Source organism: Trichosurus vulpecula, chromosome 2, assembly GCF_011100635.1.
Source record: "Trichosurus vulpecula isolate mTriVul1 chromosome 2, mTriVul1.pri, whole genome shotgun sequence".
NCBI classification, from domain to species: Eukaryota; Metazoa; Chordata; class Mammalia; order Diprotodontia; family Phalangeridae; genus Trichosurus; species Trichosurus vulpecula.
This window is the reverse complement of record NC_050574.1, coordinates 42,601,174-42,628,461: the sequence shown is the minus strand read 5'-3', so window position 1 is coordinate 42,628,461 and position 27,288 is coordinate 42,601,174. Positions and strand designations below refer to the sequence as shown.

The 27,288-nt window shown below is 38.4% G+C and overlaps 2 protein-coding genes across 2 annotated transcripts; both read right to left on the bottom strand.

Moving 5' to 3' along the window:
• Positions 1 to 9,106: 9,106 nt before the first annotated feature.
• LOC118836378 (sialic acid-binding Ig-like lectin 14) lies at positions 9,107 to 11,216 on the bottom strand. Its single transcript, XM_036743690.1, has 5 exons — positions 11,177 to 11,216; positions 10,564 to 10,947; positions 9,719 to 10,003; positions 9,416 to 9,521; positions 9,107 to 9,242 (listed from the first exon to the last, which is right to left on the bottom strand). The coding sequence occupies exons 1-5, from the start codon at positions 11,214 to 11,216 to the stop codon at positions 9,227 to 9,229; spliced, it is 831 nt and encodes a 276-aa protein (XP_036599585.1). The 3' UTR covers positions 9,107 to 9,226.
• A 4,491-nt stretch (positions 11,217 to 15,707) lies between these two features.
• Positions 15,708 to 16,148, bottom strand: LOC118838827 (calcium-regulated heat-stable protein 1-like). Its single transcript, XM_036746197.1, has one exon. It carries the CDS (start codon positions 16,146 to 16,148, stop codon positions 15,708 to 15,710), a length of 441 nt encoding a protein of 146 aa, XP_036602092.1.
• Positions 16,149 to 27,288: the final 11,140 nt, after the last annotated feature.

Genomic DNA, 27,288 nt, shown 5'->3' with positions numbered 1-27,288 from the left:
AGATGCAGAAAATGCATTTGACAAAGGAAAGCACTCATTTTTACTATTTAAAAAAGAAAACCTTTAAAGAATAAGCATAGAGGAATCTCTTTTAATGTGAAAAAAATCTACCTAAAACCCAAACCAACTATCATATGCTATGGACATACAGCAGAGGCTTTCTCAGAAAATACAGGGGTAAAGCAAGGATCCCAATTTCTCTATTATTTGATATAATTCTCAAAATGCTAGCAATAGGGACATGAAAGAAGAAACAAATGAACAGTGTTAATATAAGCCAAAAGGAGGCCAAACTATCTCTATTGGTGATCATATGGTAGATTACTTAGAAAATTCTAGGGAATCGTTAATAAATTAATAATAAGCACTTAGTAAATGTCTGTTGAAAAGCCTTCATAGCTTCACTAACATTGCAAGCTACTTAAAGGGCTATAAAATTGTGCAGCCTTTTGATCCAGTAATACCACTACTAGGTCTGTACCCCAAAGAGATCAAAGGAAAAGGAAAAAGACCAATATGTACAAAAAATATTTATAGCAGCTCTTTTTATGGTGATAAAGAATTGGAAATTGAGGGGATGCCCATCAATTGGGGAATGGCTGAACAAGTTGTGCTTTATGGTTTTGATGGAATAATATTGTGGGATAAGAAATGATCACCAGCATGCTTTCAGAAAAACCTGGAAAGACTTAAATGAACTGATGCAAAGTGAAGTGAGCAGAACCAGAACAGTAATAACAATACTGAATAATGATCAACTATGAATAACTCAGCTATTCTCAGCAATACAAATATCCAAGACGACTCTGAAGGACCTATGATGAAAAATGCTATCCACTTTCAGAGAAAGAGCTGATGGAATCTGGATGCAGATTGAAGCATGCGTTCTTATTTTTTCTTGTTCTTTTGTCTGTGTTTTCTTTCACAACATGACTAATATGAAAATATGTTTTGAATGTCTACACACATATAACCTTTATCAAATTACTTGCCTTCTCAATGGGGGAGGGAAGAAAGGGTGGGAGAAAATGTGGAACTCAAAATTGTAAAAAATTAGGGTTAAAAATTGTTTTTACATGTAATTGGAAAAAATAAAATATTAGTAATTTGGAGCAGATGTTGCAAGCTACTAAATAACACTGGCATAATAAAATCCAAGAGGTAATAATGGAAATGGAAATCCTATATGAAATAACTGAAAAATGCATGAAATATTGTGTAGTCAATCTACCAAAGCACACACAATAATCGAAGATTCTATTTCAAAGTATTCCTTAAACCAATAAAAATAATATACATGGCTGGAGGAATATTCAGTGCTAATGGATAGGCTATGTCAGTATACTCAAAATTACAAAACTACAAAATTAAGTTACGGTTTTAATGCTATACCAATTAAACTTTCAAAGGAATGCTTTTCAGACCTGGCCAAAATGATAACAACATGACATAAATACTAAAGGTCATATTATTTTTTTAAATGAAAAAAGAAATAGATGATATACTTTTGCTGATCTCAATAGATCAATTCTTGGCACTGTTTTTTCCTAATTACAAATGTTTCTTTTTGCTTCCTTCATCCTTACTCTCTCTCCAATAGAACAATCAAAGAAAAAACACTAGGAACAAATACGCATAATCAAATAAAGCAAATTCCTGTACTGGCCATCAGCTCTCCAGCAGAAGACAAGGAGTGTGCTTCATCTTTGTTCCTCTAGAGGGCCTGGCTTGCCATTCCATCACACTCTTCAGGCAGAAACCATCTTCTGTCAAAGAAGTGCCTAATCTATACTACCTTCAAGCCACCTATAGTTGCCTGACACCCTGAGACAGCTCTACCTAAAGATAAACCTCTGTGAACCATGATAATCTGTTAATGAGTTTAGATTCATTCTTCAATGACTGACAACGTAGTTTCACAGTTTTCTCCACTTTCAGGTAACATCAAGTGAACAGGAACAAAGGAAGTTAATGATGGGAGTACTTCGAGTCTGGGTTTCAGAAAGGGGAGTTATTGAAAGACTAAAACAGTAAATGAATACAGAGAAGAGGCAGGGTAAAGTTGAACTGGTTCACTAAGGGGTCAAGATGTGGAAGGGAAAAGAATATATCCAGGATTCCCAAGTGAAGACCTCACTAGTTCCCAATACTTTGCTACTACAAAAAAAAAATCTGCTATAAATATTTTTATTCATTTGAGTTCTTTTCTTCTTTCTTTCACCTCTTTGGTATATCAACCTTGTTGAAGTATCCCTGGGACAAACAGCATGCAACGTTTAGTGACTTTTGGGAAATAACTCCAAATTGTTTTCCAGAATGGCTGGACCAATTCATGCTTCCACCAATAGGGCATTACTCTGTCTCATTTTCCCCAGACTCTCCAACATTTGCTTTATATTTTTCTATCATTGCAAATCTGATTGTTATAACTTGGAATCTCAGAGTTGCTTTAATTTGCATTTTTCTAATTATTAGTAATTGCTCCTTTTTCATATGGCTATGCACATCTGTCACGTCTTCCTTTGGGAAATTCTTCCTCATATCCTTTAATCATTTACCAATTGGGGAATGGCTGTTAGTCTTACAAATTTGCATCAACTCCTTATATATCTCAGAAATAAGATCTTTGTAAGAGAAACTTACAACAATTATTTTTCTCAATCAATTATTTTCCTTCTGAGCTTTGCTACATTGGTTTTGTTAGTTCAAACACATCAATTTTATAGAAACAAAATGGTTGATTCTATCTTCCCTGATCTTCTCTATCCCTAGTTTACCTACTTTCCCCATTCCTGAGAGATGCTCAGGAACTTACCCCTATTTATAGATCTTAAAAGATTTTTCCCCTTCTTTCCCTGATTTCTTTATCTAAATCCCGTGTCTAACCTTAGTGATATGGACTGACGTGCTGGTCTAAATCTAACTTCCGAAATAGCTTTCCAGTTTTCCCTGTTGATTTTTGTTGGATAGTAAGTACTTACCCCAATATCTGGGTTCTTTGAGCTCATCGAACACTAGAGTATGGTGTTCATTTCTCTCAGTATGGTATGCATGTAATGTTTTCCAGTGGTCAACTTTTTTTTAGCCATTTTCAAATTCTTTTGAATGTTATGGCTTTGTAGTTTCATTTAAAATGTAGTACTTCAACACCTCGTCTAACTTTTTTTTCATTGTTTCTCTGGAAATTTTTGATCATTTGTTCCTTCATTTCAATTGGGTTCTTAATTTTCTAGCTTTATGAAATAATCCTATGGAAGTTTGGTACAGTACTGGAAAAGTAAATCACTTCAAATCATGGTGTTACTTTTATTACATTAACTCAGTCAACCCTTGAACAACTAACAATTCACCAGTTGTTTTGACCTATTTCTAAAGAACATTTTATAATTAAATGTATATAATACCTGGGTGTTGCTAAATAGACACACGTGTATTTCATAATTCTGTAAATATTTTGAATGGAATTATTCATTCTAGCTCTTCATACTGGGTTTTGTTGGCAATGTATGAGGTGGATGATTATCTATAGGGATTTATTTCGCATCATGCAAATTATTAATTTATTGTTTCAATTAATTTTAGTTGATTCTTTAGAGTTTTCCAAGGAAAGCACATCATCAGGAAAAATGTTCGTCTTGCTTCTTCTTTCCCTTCATTTCTGTTTCTTATTTCATTGTTACAGTTAACATTTCTATGAGCATACTTGCTTTGGCCATGACCTTGTTGGAAAAGCTACTAACTTTCTGCATTACATGTTTACTATTGATTTATGGTGCATATTATTTACTATATTAACAAAAAGTACTTTTACTTTTATGCTTTCAAGTGATTTCTCTATATAAACATGTATTGTTAAGTCCTTTTCAGTTCTGTCCAACTCTTCATGACCCATTTGGGGTTTTCTTGGCAAAGATACTTCAGTGGTTTGCCATTTCCTTCTACAGCTCATTTAACAGATAAGGAGACTGAGGCAAACAGGGTTAAGTGACTTGCCCAGGATCACATAGCTAGTTAGTGTCTGAGGCTAGATATGAACTCAAGAAGATGAGTCTTCCTGACTCCAGGACCAACACTATCCACTGAGCCACCTAGCTGCCCCAAACATTTTTTTAGATTTTATCAAAAGCCTTTTCAGCATTTATTGATTTAAACATGTGGCTTTTATCATTTATATTATTAATAGGACTTATTATTTCATTATATTCCATAGCCTGAACCAACCTTTTATTCCTAGTGTAAATGCAACCTGGCTGTAGTATAAAATCTTTCTAATATATTGTTAATCTATTTGCTAATATTTTGTTTAAATTTTTCTATCAATATTCATTAGGGATAATACTCCATAGCTTCTTTCTCTGCTTTATATTTCCCTGATTCATTTACAAGTATCATATTTGTATCATACAAAGAAATTTAAAGAGCTCTTACTTTTCCTGTTTTTACAACCAGGTGATATAATATTAGAATTAATTTTTTCTTTGAATATTTGATCAATTTGACTTGTAAAGCTATCCATTCCTGGAGAGGTATTCTTGGAGCTCATTTGTGGCTTCTTATTTTTTTTTCCTTAGATCGGGTAATTTAAGTAGTTCATTTCTTCTTTTGTTAATCTGAATGATTAGTGTTTTGTGAGCATTCATTTCTTCTAGTTGTCATTTTTGGCATATAAATGGACTAAATAATTTCAGATAATATATTGTATTTCTTCTCCAATTGTTTTAATCATATTGTTGGCTTTTTTAAAACAAACCATTTCATTCTCCCCTCTATTTATTTAATCAAATTATATGTCTATACATTTTCTTAATTTTTATTTTCATAACAAGAGCTCCTACTTTTATTTGTCATTCAATGTGGAATTTAAAAACTATATTAATCTACTCTTTATTTTCAGAATTTCTACTTTGTGGTTTAGTTGGGGGTTGCTTTGTCTTCTTTTGTGTTTTAATACTTCTTTTTACCAAATTCATCGACTTGTTGTTTATCGCTTTTGTTAATTAAGGCACTGAGAGATAGAAGTACTCTCTTAGAACAACTTAGGCAGATTGCCATAAGTTTTGGTATGTTGTCTCATTTTTGTCATTTTCTTTGATGAAATTGTCTATTGTTTCTACCACTTATTCTTTGTCTCAAATGTTCTCTGGGATTACATTATTTAGTCTCAAAATAATCATTAATTCAACTTTCAATGGCCCTTTATTTTAAATAATCTTTATGTAAAAGTGCCATATGGAGTTCAGAGGTCTGTAAACTCTTTTGTGTTCCCAGTCAATAATTGTTAGACATCTATGACCTTTAACTTTTTTAAAGTTCCATTCATGTCTAAACCTTGTTTTTTTCTTTATTTTGGGGAGGGAGGTAGATTTATCTATGCCTGAAAAAGATAGATTGAAGTCCCCTACTACTATCATGTTACTATTTTTCCCTGGAATTTAACTAATGTTTCTTTTAAGTCACCTTGAGCATGATGTAGTTCCCTACTTATTTCTTTTTAATCTGTCTCTACTTGCTGAAGCCTCATCTGAAATTATGAACCTTGAGTTGTTTTTTTGGTTGTTGTTAAGTTGATATAGATTGGATTTTGTTTCAGGCTCCATTTTAACTCTGAATCTCTATGTTTCAAGTATGTTTCTTCTAAATAGTATGTAATTGGATTTTGCTTTGTAATCTTTTGTTATCCATTTACATTTCAGGGGTGAGGTGATTGCATTTGTGTATACATTATGAGTATAAATCCTATATTTTCCTCCACACTGTCCTCTTTGCCTAACAATTGTGATCAATAAATGAAGCTATTACTTTCTGGCCCTGTAAAAGAAGATGAGCATATGGAATAGAAACAATGTAAAAAAGAAAAAATAGTCAGGCTTTATATATGAAATTGAAATCTTTGGCACAAATAAAATTAATGAATCTAGGATAAAAAAGGAAGGAGTTAAATGGGAAAAAATTCTTGCATAAATTTTTCTGATAAGGGTTTACTATTCAAGATATATAGACAAATAAAAATAGTGTGTAAGATCTAAGGCCATTCCCCAATAAATAAGTGTTCAAAGGATGTAAAAAATCATTCTCAAAATAAAAATTGCAAACTATTAATGAGCATATGAAAATTTGTTACAAAACAAATGCTGCAAAATGTCAAAATGACAAAAGATGGGAATGACTGATAGTGAAATATTTGTGGAAAGATAATTTTGTGGAAAACATATGCATTGTTGATGGAGTTGTAAATTAATGCACGCACTTTGGAAAACTGCTTAGAAATATGCAAATAAGTGGTAGGTTCATACCCTTTAACCCAGAGATTCCACTGCTGGGCATATACCCCCAAAAATGTCATTGATTTATTTAAAAAAGTTTCCATACAAACCAAAATATTTATAGCAGCACTTTTGTGATATCAAAGAAGTAAAAACAAAGGAGATGGTGATTAAATGAGAAATGGAAGAACAAGTTATGTCACATGACTTAGAATATTACCATCATTTAAAAATGACAAATATGATTATTTCAAAGCATCATGGAAAGATGTGCATGAGCTGAAGTGGAGAGAGTCAAAACAATAACCTACATGATAACCACAGCAATAGTTAGCATTGGTGTAGCACTTCAAAGCTTGCAAAAGCAACAACCCTGTGAAGTTAATGCTATTATTATCTCCATCTGAGAGACAAAGAAACTGAGGCAGAGAGAGGTAAAATGAGTCACCCAAGGTCACCTGAATACAGGCATGCCTCACTTTATTGTGCTTTGAAGATTTCGTATTTTTCACAAATTGAAGGGTTGTGGCAATCCTGTATTGAGCAAGTCTATTGGCACCATTTTTCCAACGGCATATGCTCTCATCATGTCTCTGCATCACGTTTTGGTAATTCTTGCAATATTTCAAGCTTTTTCATTATTATTATACATGTTATGGTGATCTGTGATCGGTGATCTTGGATCTTTGATGTTACTATTGTAATGGTCTTGGGGAGCCATAAACCACACCCATATAAGATGGTGAACTTAACTGATAGATGTTGTGTGTGTGTTGACTGCTCCACCAACCAGTCCATCCCCCATCTCTCTCTCTCCTCTTTGGGTCTCCCTCCTCTCTGAGACACAACAATACCAAAGAATATTATATAAACTTAGTTGAGAAAGCAGTGGCAGGGTTTGAAAGGTTTGACTCCAATTTTGAAAGAGGTTCTACTGCGAGGAAAATGCCATCAAATAAGCATGTCACAGAGAAATCTTTCACAAAAGGAAAAATCGCCACAGCCAACCTTCAGCAACCACTAACCTGATCAGTCAGCAGCCATCAACACCGAGGCAAGATGCTCCACCAGCAAAAATATCATGACTTGTTGAAGGCTCAGGTGATGGTTAGCATTTTTTAGCAGTAAAGTATTTTAATTAAGATATGTACATTGGAGTTTTTTTTAGACATTTAGACTTCTTTTAGACACTTAATACACTACAGGATTGTGTAAACATAAATTTTATATGCACTGAGAAACCAGAAAATTCATGTGACTTGCTTTATTGTGGTATTTGCTTGATTGTGGTGGTCTGGAATCAAAACCCCAAAATCTCCAAGGTTTGCCTGTAGAAAGCATCTGAGACACTCTATCCATGGTGCCATTTAGCTACCTCAACAATATAAATAGAAAGACAAATAACCACAACACAATGAAAAATGGTGATCAAACATTTCAAAGAACAAACATAGCTACGAAGAAGAGATATAAGATGCTTTTCTCACTCCTTTGCAAAGATAGGGAGTCCCCAGGTGGATTACACTGCAGCTATTGACAGATTTTTTTCTGTCATTCGGCATTTTTGTAGATTGTTTTCACATGTTACTCTTTTTTCTTTAAAAAAGATTATCATTAGGGTTGGCCCTCTGTGAGGGAGTAGGGGAAGGAATATAGAGGAAAATTAAATAATAAAAAAGATATCAGTATGGCATTTATTTTCTTAATGTTTAAATAAAGAAATTGGAAAGAATAGAAAAAGTTAACATGGAGATACAGAAAGCAGGACAGCTTTGAAATATGTGATTCTTTATTTTTAAAGCAAGCTGTTTTGTATAAAATCTTGTTCTATTCTGTTGCATGTATGCAAATGCTCATATTTATAAATATCAAAATCACAATAAAAAATTTAAAATTATATGAAGAAAATTCCTGGAATTTCAATTTAATGAAATTCAAATAAACATTGGCTTATGATCTATGAGACCCTATACTCTCACAGGACATAAAAAGATAAGAATTGGTCCAGTCCCTGACCTCAAGGAGCAGACATTCTACTGGGGGTGGGGAAGATGGGGCATACAGAACCTCTGCAAATAAATGTAGCATAAGGTGGCAAGACAGAGCAAAGGAATCATCCTGCAAAGTTCTCTGGGAAAAGTTTGGGAGGGAGAGAGTTCATTTAGGACCTGATTTCAGGAGTGGCTTGCTTGTGGCAGGAGGCAGGGACCTGAGGGGAATGGGGAACAACTCTACCAACAGATGGACGTGAGAGGTCAAGATCAGGCTCTAGCCATCTAACGTGACAGCACATCATCTTTGGCCCGATGACTGTCCAGTTACTCTCAGTCATGGATGTCTACTGAGGGCAGGGTGAAGTCAAAGGCTCTTCTTCCTTCTTGCTGAAGCCTTCTCCAGGCTCAATTTTGCCCATATAGGCGAAGTGACCATAGGCAAATCACTGTCTGGCTCCAGGCCTCAGTTTCTTCAAATATAATGTGAGGGGCTGAAGTAAGCGACTTGCAAAATCTCACCTGGATCTAAATCTATGAACCCACCAATAGAAGAGGAGCTTCTCCCTGTGATTGGCTTCTGAGGCAGCCAAGGTGCCAGGCTCCCAGACAAGGAATCCAGGAACCCTGGTGGCTGCTGGGGCTGTTGTCCCTGTTCCCTTCCTCCACCTCCTTCTCTCTATTGCAGCTGTGACTTCTGCCTGCCGTACTTCTCTTATTTCCCCTCCTAAATATTCATTGTCTTTTCTGATAAGGAAACTAAAGGCCAGAGAAGGGAAGTGGTCCAGTCAGCCAAAGTAGGATGTCAGGGCATGGGCTAGAACTCTGGTCTTATGACACCCAGGCCCCCATGTCTGGCATTTTCCATTCTCAGTCCTGATTCTATCCTTGGCACAGGCCTGAAGACCAGGTGTGGGGAGGGATTGAGGGTCCATGGTCAGTACAGGTGCCTTGGCTGTTCTCACTTTGTCCTTAGTGATTTCCGCTCCTGTAAAGGGCACCCAGTTCCACTCTCAGAGGAGAAGGAGCCCTAGCAGGCAGGCAGACACTAGGGAACCATGGTGGGTGGTTTCCATTTCATCCTTGAAAGGGGGAAGCTGAGGCTGAGGGTACTGGGGACCTAGAACCCAGGGCCAAAAAGGGAGGAGGAGGCAGACATACCTGCTATAATAGAGGTAGGTGAGGCCATAGGTGAGGAGGAAGCCAATTCCCATAAGGGCCCCTCGGAGCAGGGTCAGTACCAGAGGCCAAGAGCTCTTCTGTTCCCCTGAAAGGAGGTAAAGAAGAAATAAATAAGGGTAGGGATCCAAGGTACCAATCCCTGATTCCAGGGTCTGCTCTCAGGCCTCCATCTCTGCAACCACATATCTTCCACCATCAGATTTCCTAAGCCCTATTCTTCTCACACATAGATCGGACCTCGGTATTGTCTCAGAGGGAGATATCTTGCCTCCCAGCACTCACCAGCCATCATGACCTGGACCATTCTCTCTAGGCTTACTCTGGCCCCTGGGAGTGTCACTTGACAGGTAAGATTAGAGCCATGGTCCTGGGGCCTTGGAGTGAATGCCAGCTCAGAGAAATAGAGGGTTTCTCTGATGATTTCCTGGGAAGAGAGGAAAGCCCCTGTCCAAGAGAAAATAGGGGGTGTCCCACACTCAAAGGCTAAGGGGGCAATACAAATCACTTTCACTAGGTGTCCAGGCTCCAAGGTCCTTGGAATGTAGATGTCTGGCTTCTGCGTCAGAGCTGGAGGGAAAGAAAGCAAAGGACACCTCACATAAGGGTCCTCCAATGATAACTAATAACCTCAAGACCATCCCTGATATATCTCCAGGTTCCCCTGCCAAAGGAATGTCCCTTCCAAGATGGCAGCTCTGTCCTTTCTACATCACCCCAGGGCCTGATGCCTCAGGGGCCCTGTTTCAGCAAATAGGAGCCCACGATATGGTTTCCACCATGATGGCTTTCATGCTGGCCTCTATAACCTAGATATCCATCCCTCTTCCAATATCCCTGGCTCTGTCTCTGACTCACAGGATAGCCAGTCATTGCCAATTCTTGACTTGCTTTGCCCTGACTCATGCCCTGTTTTTTCCAAAGAGAGGAGCCCACAGTGAATCCCTCTCCCAAGTCTTATGCCCTCTGTACTCTCCCCTGGCCACTGGCAATGACTGGAGGAATACTTGTTCCTGTGGCCTGCCCTCCCCGTGAGACATGCAACATGAGGGACCCCACTTCCCAGGGATTCTTTGGAAGCTCCCTCTAGCCCATGGCCTAGATCCCTTCCCTGTCACTAAGGTCCTTACCTTTCACACTCACATTAACCAAATAACTTTTGTAACTGAATTTCAAACTCTCTCCACTCACTATCCGGAAGAAGTATTGCCCACTGTCCCTTTTCTGGACATCGGTGATGCTCAGGGAGCAGTTGTTCTTTGTAAGGTCCCCAACAAGATGGAATCGCCCCCTGGCCTCCTCCTGCACCTCCCGGATTGGGTCATTTGTCGCCACTGGCTTGTCTCTGTTAATGTTGGCTTCCTCCTTGAACCAGTATTCAAAAGTGTTGAAGCTACGGATTATGGCATATGAATTGTGGGAGAAAGAACAAGGGACCTGGATGCACAGTCCTTCTTGTACTGTCACTGATGCTGGGACCTCCAGCTCATACCCTGGTTTCTGGGACGAGGACCCTGTGGACAGAAAGATACTCAGGAGACATTGATCATGACACTTCAAATAATAGAGCCACAGTTCTTAAAGCAGGAAGAGATTTCAGAACAGGGCTCACAACCAGATGCAGAAGCTGGACTCCATGTATGACCTTTTGGCTGCAAGGTCTATAGTCTGTCCACTGGCCCACAGCCCCGACCCTTGGGAAATTACCTTAACCATCCCAATACTGGCTCTTACCCCACTCACCCCGCAAGGTCTGGAATATCAAGAGCAGCAGCAGCAGCATCTCTGATCCAGTAGAGAGATATGCTCTGGCTAGAAATGCTAAATGCTATGACACTCCCTAAAGTCCATAGCTCCCCATATCCAATCAACAACCAAGATTAAGAGCAAAGGGAAAGCTGGGAGGAGGAAATGCAAGTTTCCTCATAACTCTTGAGAATGGTGGGAGAAAAAACTGAGTTTTGGGCTGTACCCCAGATCTCCTTAGAGTCTGACTCCTCCAACTGAGACAGGGAGGATTTATACTATCCAATATAAGGTCAAGTCAAGTCTGATCAGGGTGTAGGTCTGTATGTATGAGAAGGGTCTGTATGTAAGAAGGCAGGAAGAGAGGAGACTCTGAAGTTGTCTCTGCCCAGAGACAGAAAGAGAGAGAGAAGTGAAACACCAAATGAAAAGAAATGAGTAACCACAGACCACAAACACTGAAGGATAGCCCATAGCTTATAGTCAAAGCTACCTCAGCCCAAGCTCAGGAGGCGGTCCCTCTGCCTGGAGCTACTCTCTGTCATTGTGCTGCCTGCCATGGACCTCACCAAGACTCAGACTTTAGATGCTGGAATATGAGGGGGAACTTTAAAAAATTTCATACTAAGGAGGGACCTCAGAACTTGGAATGTCAGAGCTGAGAGGAACCTTAAAACAGGAAATGTCTGGGTTAGGAAGGACATGTATGGTGATGATAATTGAATCCATGAGAGCCAATGAGGTGATCAAGTGACATAGAATTGAGAGTCCAGGAGAGAACTTTGGGGATACTCATGATTAGTCATTATGAAATAGATGAAGATCCAGCAAAACAGACTGAGAAAGATCAGTTATACAGGTAGAAAGAGAATCGAGAGAGAGAGAGAGCAGTGCCATGAAAACTCAGATGGAAGAGAGCATATAGGAGGGAAGATTGATCCATAGTGTCAAATGTTGCCCAGAGGTCCAGAAGTATGAGGACTGAGAAAATTAAATCAGACAATTAAAAGATGATTGGTAACTGTGGAGAGAACAATTTCAGCTGAATAAAGATAGATGGTAGGTAGCTACATGGATGGACAGATAGACTGAGATAGATGGACAGACAGACAGACAGGATGGATAGATAGACAGATAGATAGATAGACAGACAGACAAAATAGATAGACAGACAGAATAGATAAATAGGTGATAGTTGTAACATCATGGCAGAGCTGGAAAAGGGCATGAAGGTCTAATTGCAGGTACAGTCAGGTGAAACCTCACCTATCAGAGCCTGGGGTCTGGAACACTCACATAGTGCTCATACATACATACATACACTCGTACAGAGTTCTGAGGAAAGTGCACTCAAGCTTAGAGAGCTTATGTGACTATGGTGTATCTCTCAGCTCCTTCCATTCCTTTGTGGAATCCTGCTGAAGTTCCCCTTCAGTGTAGAAGCTCTCTGTTAGGTACTGAAAGTCAATGCCATTGCACAGTCCTGAAGCTTCCTGTCTTTGGAGTGTCTGATTTATTCCCTATATGTAGAGAACATTGAAGCAATAGGGTCCGGAATGCCAAATCCCCAAACAATCTGAAGTCATTCAGAAAATCCAAGAACCAAGAGAATAGTTGTTGTTTATCCTTCATTCTCAAAAAGGACCGATAATGTCATGAGGGTGACATCTTGACTTGCATGTCTTGACTTTAAGTGAGGTAGAACTGCTCAAAGTCAACAGCCTCACTCTCTCCTCCAGAGTCATTGAAGTCCAGTGATAAGACAGAAGTCAAGAGGACTAGTGATGGTCGAGAATTCAGTGGGTGACCTTGACCTTTCTAAATTAAGGTCTTTTCCAGGCCTATTTGTCTGAGGCAACACCCATTCAGTTGCTAAAGGATAGGTAAGAATTGAGACAAAACATGGCCCAGTTTACCATTACAAAGATCTGGGAGGGGAAGACTCTCAAAGTTTCTTACCAGAACAGAAAATAATTACTATTTACACTTATTCTAGATCATCAAAACCTAAACAATGAGCCAGAGAGGCAGTTGGGGCCATTATTGGCCACTCAATGAAAGAGTGATTTGTGTTTAAAGGCATAATCACATAGCTCCATTTAAACATAATGGGCTTTTTTAAAAGCCTGTTTTTTCAGAGCTGCATTTCAAAAAATAATAAATGAAAACTGCATAGGACAAAAAGTAAATTGCCTTAGCTTTTTAAAAAGAAATAATGAAAATAAATTAAATTTTAAAAAATCTAGCCCCCAAACCCCAAAGTATCTTACAAATATAAGCAAGCAAAAATTATGTTCCTATGGACAGAGCACTCACTTGTAAGGGTAGGGCGGCCCAATTAGAGAGGGGAGCCACAAGTGGTGAGGGAAGAAGAAAATGATGATGATGATGATGACAGGTTGAAAATCTGATTTCTTAAACCCAAGTGCAAATCATTAGAGTAAACTCTAAAATATTTCCTTTTCTTATGCTTCTTTCAATGTACTAGCCAGGTGCAATCTTTTTGGATCCTGAATCATCCAATGTGTTCGCCATCTCTCTTGGATCTAAGTTGTCTCTATATTTAATGAACATGTCATCTATTCCTTCTTGCATTTCATTTGTAAGAATGTTAACCATCACAAGGCTGAGCACAGATTTCTCAGACACGAAGAACTTTTAACAACTACTCTATGGATTCAAATATTCAGCTACTTCCAAATCCACCTAACTGTAACAGATCATATCTCTGCATTTTCTCTACAAAAATTGTGTGAGAAATGAAGTTAATGCTCTGCTTAAGTGGAAGAAAACAGTGTCTGTACCTTCCCCTGGTCTATCAGTATAGTGACCCTGGAAGGAAATGAGTTTTCTATGTCATAACCTCATCCCAAGGAACATCATCACTTAGTGATCATAGCTTCCTTTTGTTAATGTTCTCAGAAAAATCTCTTTAATAATTCATAGTAGAATTCTGTGAGGAATCAAAGTCAAAATTACAGAGTTTGCAAAGTTAACCCTCTTTTCTCTTTTGAAAATCCAGGATTTGCTCTTCATCAGTCCCCTGGCACTTCAAACAGTATTCATGTTTTTTTTTTCAACAAAAGTTAAGTGTTTAATTCTTGAACTTCTGTTCAAATCATCAGCAAATAAGCATTATTTAAAATTTTTTATCATTTTCTAGAAACCACAAAGTTCAGAGTATAGTAACCACTGAAAGTGCAGAAAACCAGTTACAAAGAAAATCCAAAAGCCTCATTTGCCTAAAAAACTGTATATATATATATATATATATATTTACGAGTTGTTTCTGGTTTAAGGCAGAAACCTTAGTCACTAAAAACATTACTAAACATTTACTATATCACATTTAAAAATAAGACACCATCCAAAATGCATTTAAAAAGTTTGCTTTAACCAGATTGTCAGAAAGCAAGCTATTACCCCCTTATTCAGCTAGTGTTTCAACACAAACCTTAAGAGATGGTTTTGTTTTCTAAACAGGAGCCCCCACTGTTCCACCTTTCACAGTGTAATGGTTCAAACAGAGCACAAAACAGCCAAATCAGAGATGTGAATCCAAATCTGATGCCTCAGCACCAAAGACCACAGGCTTTGCTAGGAGCAGAGAAGTCCTCATACTTGTCTAAAGCTTTATAGGAGAGTGAGAGATTCTGTCTCGCAGCTCAGCACAGCTAAAACTGCAAATGAGCATCCAGAGGGGATCTTGTGATTCACATAAGGGCTGGGCTGCCTGATCTCCCATCAATCCCTCTTCTCTGGTCAGTTGTTGGGTCCTCCTGCTTCCCCACCCAAACAATTATACCCCTCAAGAAAGGCACTGAAATAAAGTCCTAAGAATCCAGACTCATTCCCTGAACTCAACTGCTTCTCCCAAGTCTCCATCATCCTCAGGTCAGCCCCATTCTGGTTAATCAGTAATTCTAGCGGAAGGCTAAGGCAGAGGCTACATCTAAGAATAGCAAAGGACACTAAGAGGTGACAAGCTGAGTCATTATAGGATTGGGACATCAGGGAAGAAAATCTAAACTTCCTATCATAGGTTCCTACTGAGCCTGTGTCCCAGAGGTCTGATTTGGTGGTATAAAGTACCAGCATACACAGGTATAGCAAGAAGGTCAGTCTACGTGGAAGCTGGGGCTAACAGTTGCCCAGCCAGAATGTTAGGAAAGTAATACATCCCAAGTTGCCCTTTCTACATCTCTTTGGGCTCAAAGTTTAATCCTCCACTCAGCTACTGAGCCTCTTCTTTTAAAAAAAAAATTAATACATTTCATGTGGTAAGGAATCAAGACATTTCCCCTCACCCCTGTTCCCTTGCCCCAGGTCCTCCACTCCTTTCTTCAAGAGATGTCACATCTCACAATTTGACCCTTGAGTTTACACTCTTGTCCCACCCTTTGGCTGAAATTTACTCATAACTCATCTGTCTGTCCCCAATACTTGCCCCACCTCCCCTCCCAGAACAGTGTCCTTCAAGAGAGCCAAGCTGGGGGAGAGAGAGGAAGCAGGGGTACTAAGAGGCCTCCTAGGAACTGATGATATGTCCCAAACAGGTCTCATGTTTGGTTCCCAGTTCCAGATTAGTGATAAAAACTTCCACAACCTGGTGCTTCTCATTCTTTGGTGGAATTGAATACATCTTGTAGGTGTAATCTTCTTCCATAGGCACATATTCTTCTTCAACAACAGAGATATGAAGGAAGATGTCTGGGCTACCATCAGCTGGTGTAATGAAGCCATGCCCCTTGGAGAGGCAAAAGCATTTACAGACCCCCTTGTAGATGGGTCCCTTGGATGCTTCCACAGTCACTGAAAAGGTCCTGGTTCTCTGGGTTGGCAAGGGGCTAGGGATGAGGTACTCTCTCATGGGAGATGGTGAATGGTCCCTTTCCCAGGGACCATCAGGTAGATGGAGAGAGGCTGGATGGCTGGGGGGTTTCAGTGGTTGTGGAGGCTCCACTGACATAATTTACCTAAGGCTCTAGCTCTAGCAAACAGCTCAACACAGAAACACTCAGCGGTCTAGTACTTATGATTGTTCAAAGGTTTTTGCCAATTCTTTCAGTACCCCAGGATGTAATTTGTTTAGGTCTGGTTACATGATGCCATCGAAAGCATATGGATTCTTTTTCATTGCCTATCTCCTCATTTACCTTTGTTTTTCACTTGCTATTAACCACTGTTTATTCTATCTTTCTCAGTCCAAGGACTATTCTCCTTGGGGGACTGGACCTGTGAATCCATCCTTCTTGGATCGGCTTAACCAGAAGAATTTCAGTCCATGGAATTCCATTTGGCTTTCATTTGAAGCCTTTAAAAACCAACCTCATAAGATCTAGGGTTCTTGTCAAACTGTACTAGACTTTCCTGTCATAAATTCTAAGATGGTAAGGTCCTTTCCGCCAAAGTTTCATTCATTTCTATTTTAGCCACCACTTCCCTTTATCAGTGAGAGTCAAGGCGAGAATAAGATTTCACATTGTGATTTCCTATTGAAAGGCAGAGTTATCCTTAAGACTAACCAAGAATTTTTACACTGGCCTGATTTAGGCAAAGAGCAGATATGTAGCTGATTGAAGTGCCATATCATTAAATACCATGACTCATGTTACATTGGTAAATGTATTTTTTCCATTCTTCTCTCTAGGTGGTCTGCAGTATAGTCCCACAACCACGTCATTCTCTCATGTCCTTTTGTTGATCATTTCCCAAATCCTTTCCATGATACTTCCTCCAATTTCTGAATCTCCACATCTGCAGAAATCTTATGTTATTGACTATTCAGTGGTTTTTTTTTTTCAATGAGATATAGCCTCCCAGTGCCAGTTATAAGTCCCAACCCACCAAGTAACAGTACTAACTCAGAGGGAGCATTTGCCTCCTTGCATTAGGATCTTGATTTCATTTTGCTAATTGCCCATACTTTTTGCATTTATTTATAAATATCTGTTGCCCAGCAGAAATCACTATGGCTGGCACAGAGTTTACCTTCTCTTGAGCTCTCTAATCTCCATCACTTTCTCTTTTCAATGGGTGGATGAAAACTCCAAAACCATAATGGAAAGACACCTGTCTGTTTTAAGACAATGAGATTGGTTCCTGGAGGTTAGTCTAGGGCAGTGTTGCGACAATTCAGCTAGCAGATGTTGTGGGAGTGAAAGACCAACACAAGCCCAACAACAAGAATGCTGCCAGCACATGTTCTTTCGATCTGCTTTACTAAGGAAAGTAATGTTTAAGGGATTAACAATCTTATTTTATCCAACATATACATATAAACTCATTTAGTTCAGGAGGAAAAGCTAGCAACCTGAACTTCAGAGCAAATACAAACAAATTACAAATATCAACAGACAGACCTTGTCTGATTCAAATCTCAATACATAGTCACCAGTGTTTAACGAAGTCCCAACATCTGGGTTTACAAGCTGGGGGGCTATTAACAGCTGCCCAGAGTCTCTCCCAGTCACATGCCATTCTTCCAGTGAGTGAGAGCCCCAAGGGAGAATGCTAACCTCTAGGTTTACATATCTTGTTCAGGGTCAAAAGTGAATCACACATGCAACTAACCCACGTGACCTAAAAGCATCACAAAAATGCGACTTAAACCAATGTGGTCTAAAAGCCTCTGATGTCACAAACATGTCACTCAAACCCATGTAAACTAGCTTTCCCTTGAGGCAAGCAGGTCATCAAGGACTCCTAATTTAATCAAGGAAACAAAGATCAAACTATTCAAAGGCACTTGATTGAATAAGTGTTAAAAGCCCATCTTAATTACCAACACAGGTAGGGTTGTCCAAAATACAGCCCATGGGCCCCATGTGGCCCACAGTGCTATTTTATGAGGCCCGCCTGTGAGTTTTAATTTTCATTAGTAAAAAAATAAAATAATAATTTGCAATGAATGCATATTAGATTTTTTAATTCCATCACCAATAAATAATCTCGTTGATGTTAATTTTTTTTGGTGTTTTTAAACAGGATTACAGATGGAATATATTGCACAAATTTTCAGTCGATCTGTGGGATGCATTCAGTCTGTACGATGCAGACTAGTCAGTATGCACCTACCTTTATACTGTTGTGTTGTCGTTTTGTTGTTTTGTGTTTGCGTTCATGCTTCATGCCTTCGTCTGTTGTATTGATGTGCGTTCCCCCACTTTCTGTTAGTGTACTGTATTTTTTATTCTGGGTGCAGCCCTTGAATAATTATTTTATTTTAATGCAGCCCTAAGATAACCTAAGATTGGACAGCCCTGGTCTGGGGAAAAGGTCCCAATTCTGTGTGTCTTCCTCTCCCTGGAAAGCAAAAAAAAAAAAAATCATCTTGAAAATATGTTTGCCAATAAAATTTATTAAATGCTCTGAGCCCCCAGGTCAGCTGGTAATTAGCAAACATTTGAGCTTTAAATGGTCAAGTCACTTAACTTCTCTGTATCTCTGAACATCTTCTCCTCCTACATAAAATGGAAATGAATATAATAGCACCCAATTCACAACGTTGTCATGAGGATCAAATTATCACAGTCTAGGTGTCTTGGGAACCCCAAAATGCAAGAGTAAAGGGCACAGGTCTGCCTTGTGTGTTGGTAAGCAAAATGGGCTCCTTAGCACTTAGTTCAACAAATGCCCTTGAATAGTTTGGCTTTTGTTCCCTTTGAGTAATTCATTGAGCCTTACTAGGTGCTAAGCCCCAGGCCCAAACCCCTATTAGGTGTAAAACCTTAGTGGGTGTGGATTGGCAACTAAGGTGGGGCCCAAGGTGGGGCTAACTCCAGGGAGGGCCTAGTATACATATCTGGGAGAGCAGAGGCTTTTAGACCACGTGGGTTTAAGTCCTCCTCTTTGTGACGATTCTAGGTCACGTGGGTGAGTCACATATGTGACTCACCTCTGACACTGAAAAAGATATAAAAACCAGGGGTTGGCTGTCTGTTCTTTGGAGCTCATTCCCGCAGCAGTGATGGTGCGTGTGACTCTGGGCCAGCCCTTGTTCTGAGCTCCCGGGCTGAACCTAGATGTTGGTAACTATGAATCTGTATTTGGTCTGTCTGATGATGTTTGTAATTTATTTGTATTTTATTCTGAAGTTCGTGGTGCTGACTTTTTCACCTGAACTAAGTGAATGCTGTCTGTATGCTGGATTAAAGTAAACTTGTCAACCCCTTCACCTTGCTTTCCTTAGTTAAGCAGATCAAAAGAACCTGTGCTGTTGGCAGCTTTCCAGGTGCTGGCTGTGTGTGGATCTTACACCCCTACAGAAGCTGCTAGCCAGATTGTTGAAACACCTTGAAAGAATTCAACCACTCAAGCCTTCTTTCAGTCCAAGTAGTGGGTTTATTAAAATACCAGTTGGGGTGGGCAAGATTTCTAGTGAGTCTGTGAATTTGATAGGGACAAGACTGATGTTTTTATAGAGAAAAAGATTGTAGGAAGATTTGGATGGAATTAAGGAGTGGTAAATAGTCTGGGGTGGTCCAGAGGTAACAGAGAAAGGAGGTCTAGATGGGATTGAGGAGTGCCAAGTAAGCTCATTAAGTAATCAAGGTGGGCTGGGGTGGCCCAAATGCCTTGGATGGAGGCTCCAGTGTAGTATCAATTAAGTTGGGTGTCTTTGACTGAGTCTTATTAGGTGCTAAACCCCAGGCACAAATCCCTATCTACTAAGTGCTAAGCCTGTGTGGGCATGAAACCCTCAGGGCCCTAAGGGGAGTTGCTAAGACCAGAGCCAATAATAGGAGCCTGAGTTCTGGTGGCTCAGATGACATTTGATGACGGCTAAAGAGTGTATAAAAAGAGAGAGCAGAGCTATTTGCTTAGGGCTCTCACTCTTGGCAAAGTGCTGATGTGGAGACTCTGGGCAGCTGTAGTTAAGAGCCCTCCAGCTTGTAAACCCGGATGTTTGGGCTTTGTTAAACTCTGGTAACTATGCGTTGAGATTTGAATCAGACAAGGTCTGTCTGTTGATGTTTGTAACTTGTTTGTGTTTGCTCTGAAGCTCGGGGTGCTGACTTTCCCCGCTGAGCTGAGTGAATGATATTTGTATGTTGGATTAAATTGACATTGATAACCCCTTAATGTTGCTTTCCTTAGTAAAGCAGATTGAAAGAACCTGTGTTGGCAGCTTTCTGTGTGCTGGTTGTTGGTGGGTCTTATACCCCTTTAGCAGCCCCTAGCAGATTGTTGCAACAACCAGTTACTGAAATATATGGGAAAATTGAAAGACTGGGTCAGAAGTGACAGAGAATGAAGGGTTGAGCTGGATCAGGGGCCACAGTAAAAGGACAGTTGAAAGGATTATTCTGAGATGAGCCCGAAGCCTTAGGCTTACACCAGGGATCTGGCATAAGGAGCTGGGTTCCTGAAATTCATGGGAAAATCCAAGGGGGGGGGAAGGATCCAGATCCCATACCCCATCAAAATGACTTAATACATATAAAGTGCTTTGCAAACCTTAAAACACTAAATAAATGCTAGCTATTAATTTAATTTAGTACAACCAATTATCCACAAGTTTCTCTTCTTTCCCTCTCATTGCCTAATAAAATATCAAAAAAAACCCTTCAAGATGTAATTAAAATTCTCTTATCTTCATCTAAACATTCTGAATAGTATAATAATGAGTGAGCAAAACTTTTAAATAGGATGTGAAACCTTAGTAATTAACCAGTAATATAGGGCAGGAGGGACAAAAGGGTGGAGTCAATGCAGCATCGTTCCCTCAGCTACTCTGAGAAACCAGAATCAGTTCCTCTTTGCTGGATTCTGGATTAATATGCAGAGCTACCAGCCAGGGAAAAGAAAAGGCTCCAGCTGTTAGAACATTTAGAGTTAGTCTTCTGTCAAAGTTCCTCCATCTGTGGCTACCCCTGCTGCTACCTATGGCTGAATCATTAATGCATGACAGCTATCTGTCACTACGCCCTCTCCAGCTCCTTTCTCTGTACCATATGGAACTTTTACAAAAATTGACCATGTACTAGGGCACAGAGACAATGCAAATAAAGGTAGAGAGGCAGAAATAATCAATACATCCTTCACAGACAATAATTCAGTAAGAATAGCACAAGAAATGAATATTTCTCTCTTCTATTTAATAAATAATAATTGCATTAGGACCAAGGCTTTTCCCCTTTTCTACTTCTTCATCCAGAAACCAGCCAGTGTGGGAGAAATCTCTCTTAGAGATTTATCCAGGTCAAGATCTAATCACACATTAAAAGAAATTCTAAGTTTAGGCTAACGGGTATGTTCCTGCTCTTTCTGTTTGCTGGACTGGTCCTAGGGAAATGTTGATTCTCTCTATTTTGAAGACAGGTGATATGGAAATTCATGTCTCTTTGACCAAAATTTGAGTGGCCTAAGTCAGGTCCTTAAGATAGCCTACCTCCCATTCGATTAACCAATGCCTTCCTCTTGGAAGGGCATATAAACCGTCACACACACACACACACACACACACACACACACACACACACACACACACACACACCAACTCTGACGTTAAGGATCTTTGGTCTAAGAGAAATGGCCAAATGACCATCTTTTTATTGATAACTGCTGGCCATTGTAATAAAATGATTAAATTGTCCAGAAACTATGTCTCTTGAACTTTTTAATTGTCATGATAGAAGTTAGTTCAGGGACCACAAACAAAAGATAGGGACCGAAATGGAGACATAACAGTGAAATATTTAATGAGTAGGCCAAAGAACAAATCACAGAAACAACTCACTTCTATGCAAAAGAAAATGAAAATGATGACACAACATACCAAAATTTCTAGGATGAAACTAAAGCAGTCCTCAGGGGAGAAATCATATCCTTACAAATCATATGTTAACAAAATAGAAAAAGAGAAGATTAATGAACTGAATATGTATTTTTAAATTAGAGAATTAATAAATAAACCCAAAATAAGCACAAAAGAGAATGAAAAATTAGAAGAAATAGATAAATTAGAAAAAAAAAACCATAAAAATAATAAATAAAACTGAATGCCAGGTTTGGTTGGTTTGGTTTTTTTTAAGGACTGAATAAATCCATCAACCCTTAAGGATCTAAGAAGATTTAAAAAAAAAAGCAGAAAATCAAATCAATAAAATAACAAATGAGCAAAGTGAAATCACAACAAAACCAGAAAAAGACTAATCAGAATATATTATGCACTGTTGTAGGCTAACAACAGTAAGAACACACTGTTATATGCTGACAACACTAAGAACACAAATGTGAGAAACATACTCACTCTAGAAAGAACAATACTCGTTGTGAAGCCAGGAAAATTCTCATTTTATTTTACATTCCTAGTGAATGGGTAACTCCCTAATGGAGTACACTTGCTCAGACAATTGCAAGGCTTTTTATGCCCTGTTCCGAATCTGAATTTCCCCCTCCCTTGCTCTCCATTGACTAGATACAACCTCCTGAACTGCCCACTTCATGTTTTCCTCCTTGATATGTTCCCCCTCAAACAGCTTGTTAAGCATGAATACAAGCTTCTGACCTTTTACCTGATCAATAGCCTGGTTCTGCTAGGTCACAGTTCTGATCAGAACCAGTAACCTCTGACTTACATCCTATTATCGCCAATCCTGTAGAAACAGGATTCCTTCTTTTGTTTCTCACAATTCCTCCTCTTTTCTTTTTTCAAATGCTGTTTCCACATCTTTCATACACCTTGGTAATACTTCCTCACTCTCTTTCCCATATGAATTCTTCCCCTCATCCATCTCCCCTTTAAGTAGGCATGATAAATATGGGAAGGAAAGGGGGAGAGGTTGATCAATGCATTGATAAATCAAAGGGGGCAGTCCCCTTTGTAAAACCAGATAGAGACCCAAAAGAAAATAATAATGAATAATTGATTGTCCTTTTAAGATTCAGGAGTCTCATCTCATACAGATGTCTGGCGGGGAACATCATCTGATGAAGTTTTCTGGTCCAGCACAGCATCACAGCATCTTCTTGTCATCTTCTTGTAGAAATCTGCTTTCTTGTGTCCATTCTCCCACAAAATTGATCCTGACACAATTTTAAATTACCATTCAACCCTTATGTCTCTATACTTACAAAATCGAAATTGGAACCTTGGCCAATTGTCATGTTCAAGAAACTCACATTAAAACCCAAAGTTTATACTTTACATTAATCCATTATTCATTCCCCACCAGGAGGATGAGATTTTCCTAAGGAATTAATAACAGGCTCCAGTACATACATAAATACATTGAGTAATCAATTTTAACACAGCACATATCAAATCGTAAAACAATTCCAACTTCTGGTCATGTCATGCTTCTTTTAAGGCATTTACAAGGTAAACCACAAACCATTCTTTTTTAACATTAACTAATTGTACAAGTACGATATTAACTAAGTAACTGAATAATATCCTGATTTCACAAGCCTTTGACCTAATTGTCTCCATACCTTTACAAAGAATCGAAGGACCCTGACTTATGCAGGAATATATACTAGTAACAGATACCAAGGCTAAATAGTTGTTGTTTGGGCTAAAGTCCTAAGTCAAATAACTCAATCTTATTCTTACATCTTACTATAGTAACTTCAGATGTTCCAGTACCAATCTTTTAATAGATTTGTTATTATGCCTACAAAACTTTTGATTATAGAAATTTGCCATAAAAAGAGTAAGGACTTAACTAAGACAAGGAAACAACATTTCCCTAACGTCATGTCAATTCCAGGCAGAAGTTGTGTAGACTGCCCACTGCACTGAGCCAGGCTTAAAGTCTGTCAGGTGTCATAGTGGGGAAATTGAGTCAGGGAAACCCTACCTCGGCTCATGCAGAATAGTCGTTCTCCCAACCTTCCCATGTGATCATCCTCTACAATTCATACCCCTCAGGGTTGCTGGCATCATGGAGCAGTGGCTCAATAGCATTTCTTGATAATTATACCTGGAGTCAAACTCAGAATAACAGTTAACAGTCCCATAAAGTCTTGAATAACAAGTTCCAATAATCAGTTTCAGGTATGACTGTAATGTGACATTATCTTTAAAGTGAGCCTTAAGTAGCTTGCATACATTTCAATACTTGTTCTTGTTCCTGATTAAATAACAGCATAAAATCAAATTTCCCATTTCTCCCCATAAAACCTTCTAGGTCTTCAAGTACTACAACTTCACAATAGTAACAAACTTTGAATAAAGTTAACTTTTCCATCAATGCGAAAATGTTTTACAAGTTACCTCCCTCTAAGAAAATTACACTGAAATTCTTTTCCTCAAACTGAAGATGTCTCTGATTTAGTTTCAGTAATTAATTCAGTCAATTGTATTAATACCCAATTATTCTTACATCATTTTGAAATATGTAAGGACTTTATTCCATACAGATATACCTATACTACAGTAACTTTAAATGTATCCCAGCCTTAGTCTATGGGATAATGATTCAACATTGTGTTTGTATCTTTATTTCACAAACTTCTTTTCCCTTTATCTAATTAATTATTCCCATAACCTTCAGAAAGATTGTTCTCTTCCAGGGATTTTAATCTTCCACATGACTATGCAAGAGCATATGGGATGACTACCCATTCATATTGAAAACAGCAAGATTTCACATACTTGCATTTTTCACTGACTACTTCCTTTGATTACAGAAACCCGACATAAAAAGGAAAAGCAAGGACCTGATTAGACAAAGCATCACAGCCTTCCACATGCAGTATCACATCCACCTTATAGCCAGACTCAGGAATAGTCAGGTGGGAAATATTCCTTTTCAAAGGTACACAATGGGGAAACTGAGCCAGAAGGATCCCATCCCAGGTCAAGGCTAGGATTGTCCTTTCAACTTTTTCTAAGATGCAAACCTCCTGTAGCAATGACATTCTCTCTGCATAGCTAAAGCCCTCTCCCCCAGATGGTGGGTTATTGAGCTCAGAACACAGTTTGTTATGGTCCCATAACTTTTTATATCAGAGGGCAAGTTTCATTAATCAAAGCTTTATCAGGACTCACATTTAAATTTTAGATTTGTCCTATATACTTGCAAATTCTCAGCTAACCAAGTTCCTTGTTTAGGGACTGCATATATGAAAGTTTACCAATTTGATACACTTGACTTCAATTTTGTTGGATACCCTTTACATAGAGACTACAACTTTAAGAAAGCAAGTTTACCCAAGTTTTGAGGCTGGCTGTTTCTAACTTCATGCTGCTTGGGTAATGCTTCCAGACTTTCCAGCCCCAGGGGCCCAGGGTCATTACCTGTGGGGCCCTTACTGTAGTGGTTGCCCCTTCCCTTCACTTCCTTCCTTTTACCAGGTGGGGGAAGGTTAAGCTCTGTCTTCTTGACTAAGGAGGAGAAAGCTGGGGGAGGGAATGAGGAGACTGTAAGGATGTTGTTTCAAAACTCTTTACTCAGTCTCAGAATTTCCAGAGAATTCTAAGAAGCCTTTAGCTGTCCCAACTTTTTCACGTCTACTCAAAAATTTAGAATGTAGCATTGAATAAGAATAGTGTCCTTTCTTAGGGTGCTTAAAAGATGAACCAATGGCTCTGTTTCTTTGAAAGTACCCATTTGAGGCCAATCCAAGGACAATATTTCCCTTTCTTAAAATCAGCTTACAATTTATCCTGATATTATTAATTCCTAAATACCCCCCAATTCCTAAATTCTCTGGTCACAAAACCTCTTGCACCTAATTGACAAAAATTACAAGAGGAGATCTTAAACAAGGCCTTTGCATAATGACAAAGTTTCCTTTCACAAACATACTTTTGTAAATACTTGATTTAATTTAACAACATTTAGACCATAGGAGAAATTGCTTTTCTAACACAGATGATATAATTGTTTACCAAATTACATAATTTAGAAATGAAATAATGCCCTAAACATTATTATGTATTTAAAACTTAAAACAACCCATTATCAATTTAGGTGAATACATTTCTAAATCACTTTGCATAAAGAATCATTCATCTCATCATTAATATGTGGAAACTATAACTTTAAACCACTGTGTGTGTATGTGTATATACATATGTATGTATGTATGTATGTATGTATGTATGTATGTATGTATGTATATAATATGTATATAATAGCCAAGATTTCAAATGGAAATTTTGCTATCATAGTAAATATCAGTAGTGGTATTATTATTACCTATTTATAACTAAGTAGTTTCAAATTATCAAATTTTTACCACTTCCTTTTAAAAAAATCTAGATTAAAAATTGCTTTAACACCATTTCTACCTCACAATGGTCTCTCAAATTTTACAATCTAAGAGAACTTTAAAAATACAGTACAATTTAGAAATACAGTAATAACATAAACAATAAACTTCAGATGATATCAATTGCATTTCCAAATGATCACATATAGAAATTATTGATTTTATTACTTCTTGTATTTAAAAACCACTTCAAAGTTATCAGGTATGGAACAATTACATTGAATTAGAGAGATAATAATAATGTTGTGTCCAACATACGCTGGTCATTGTGTTAAGCACTTTACAATCATAATGAAATAACAACATTTAACATTTTAATTACATACATATAGATTTTAAGTCCAATACTCCTGGCCTTTTAAAAGGAAATATTATCCACAAATTCATATATTGCCTTAAAAAGACACCTGGCTATATATTCCCACTTCTGAATAATGTTTCTTCTACTTCCTTAAAAAGCTGAAGTCCTGCCTCCCTTTTAGACTTCAGATAAAGAGCTGTTTTAGGCATTTCAACCCCTTACTCACGTTCTTTTGGGAAAGTTTTTAAAAAGATTTGAATCAGATTAGCTAAAGTGTTTAGCCCAGACAAAATACCTAAGAAATTTGAATCAATGCTGATAGGATAGGCCAGCTTCCCTTCCAAGCCGACACCATTGGAGCTTGATAATTAATGATAGTAATAACTACAAATCACGGTTCCATAGTCAATACCCTCCCCCAGATCCATCTTGAAAGGTGGATAGACATAATCCCTCCTAATTTTCCATAACTTTGTCTGTTGCTCATCAAATCAGGCTACAAATTTTTATTTTCAGCCCCTGACCTTGCAATCTTTCAACACCCCGAAATCATCTGAAGATGGATGGGGGAGGGAGTGGCTGA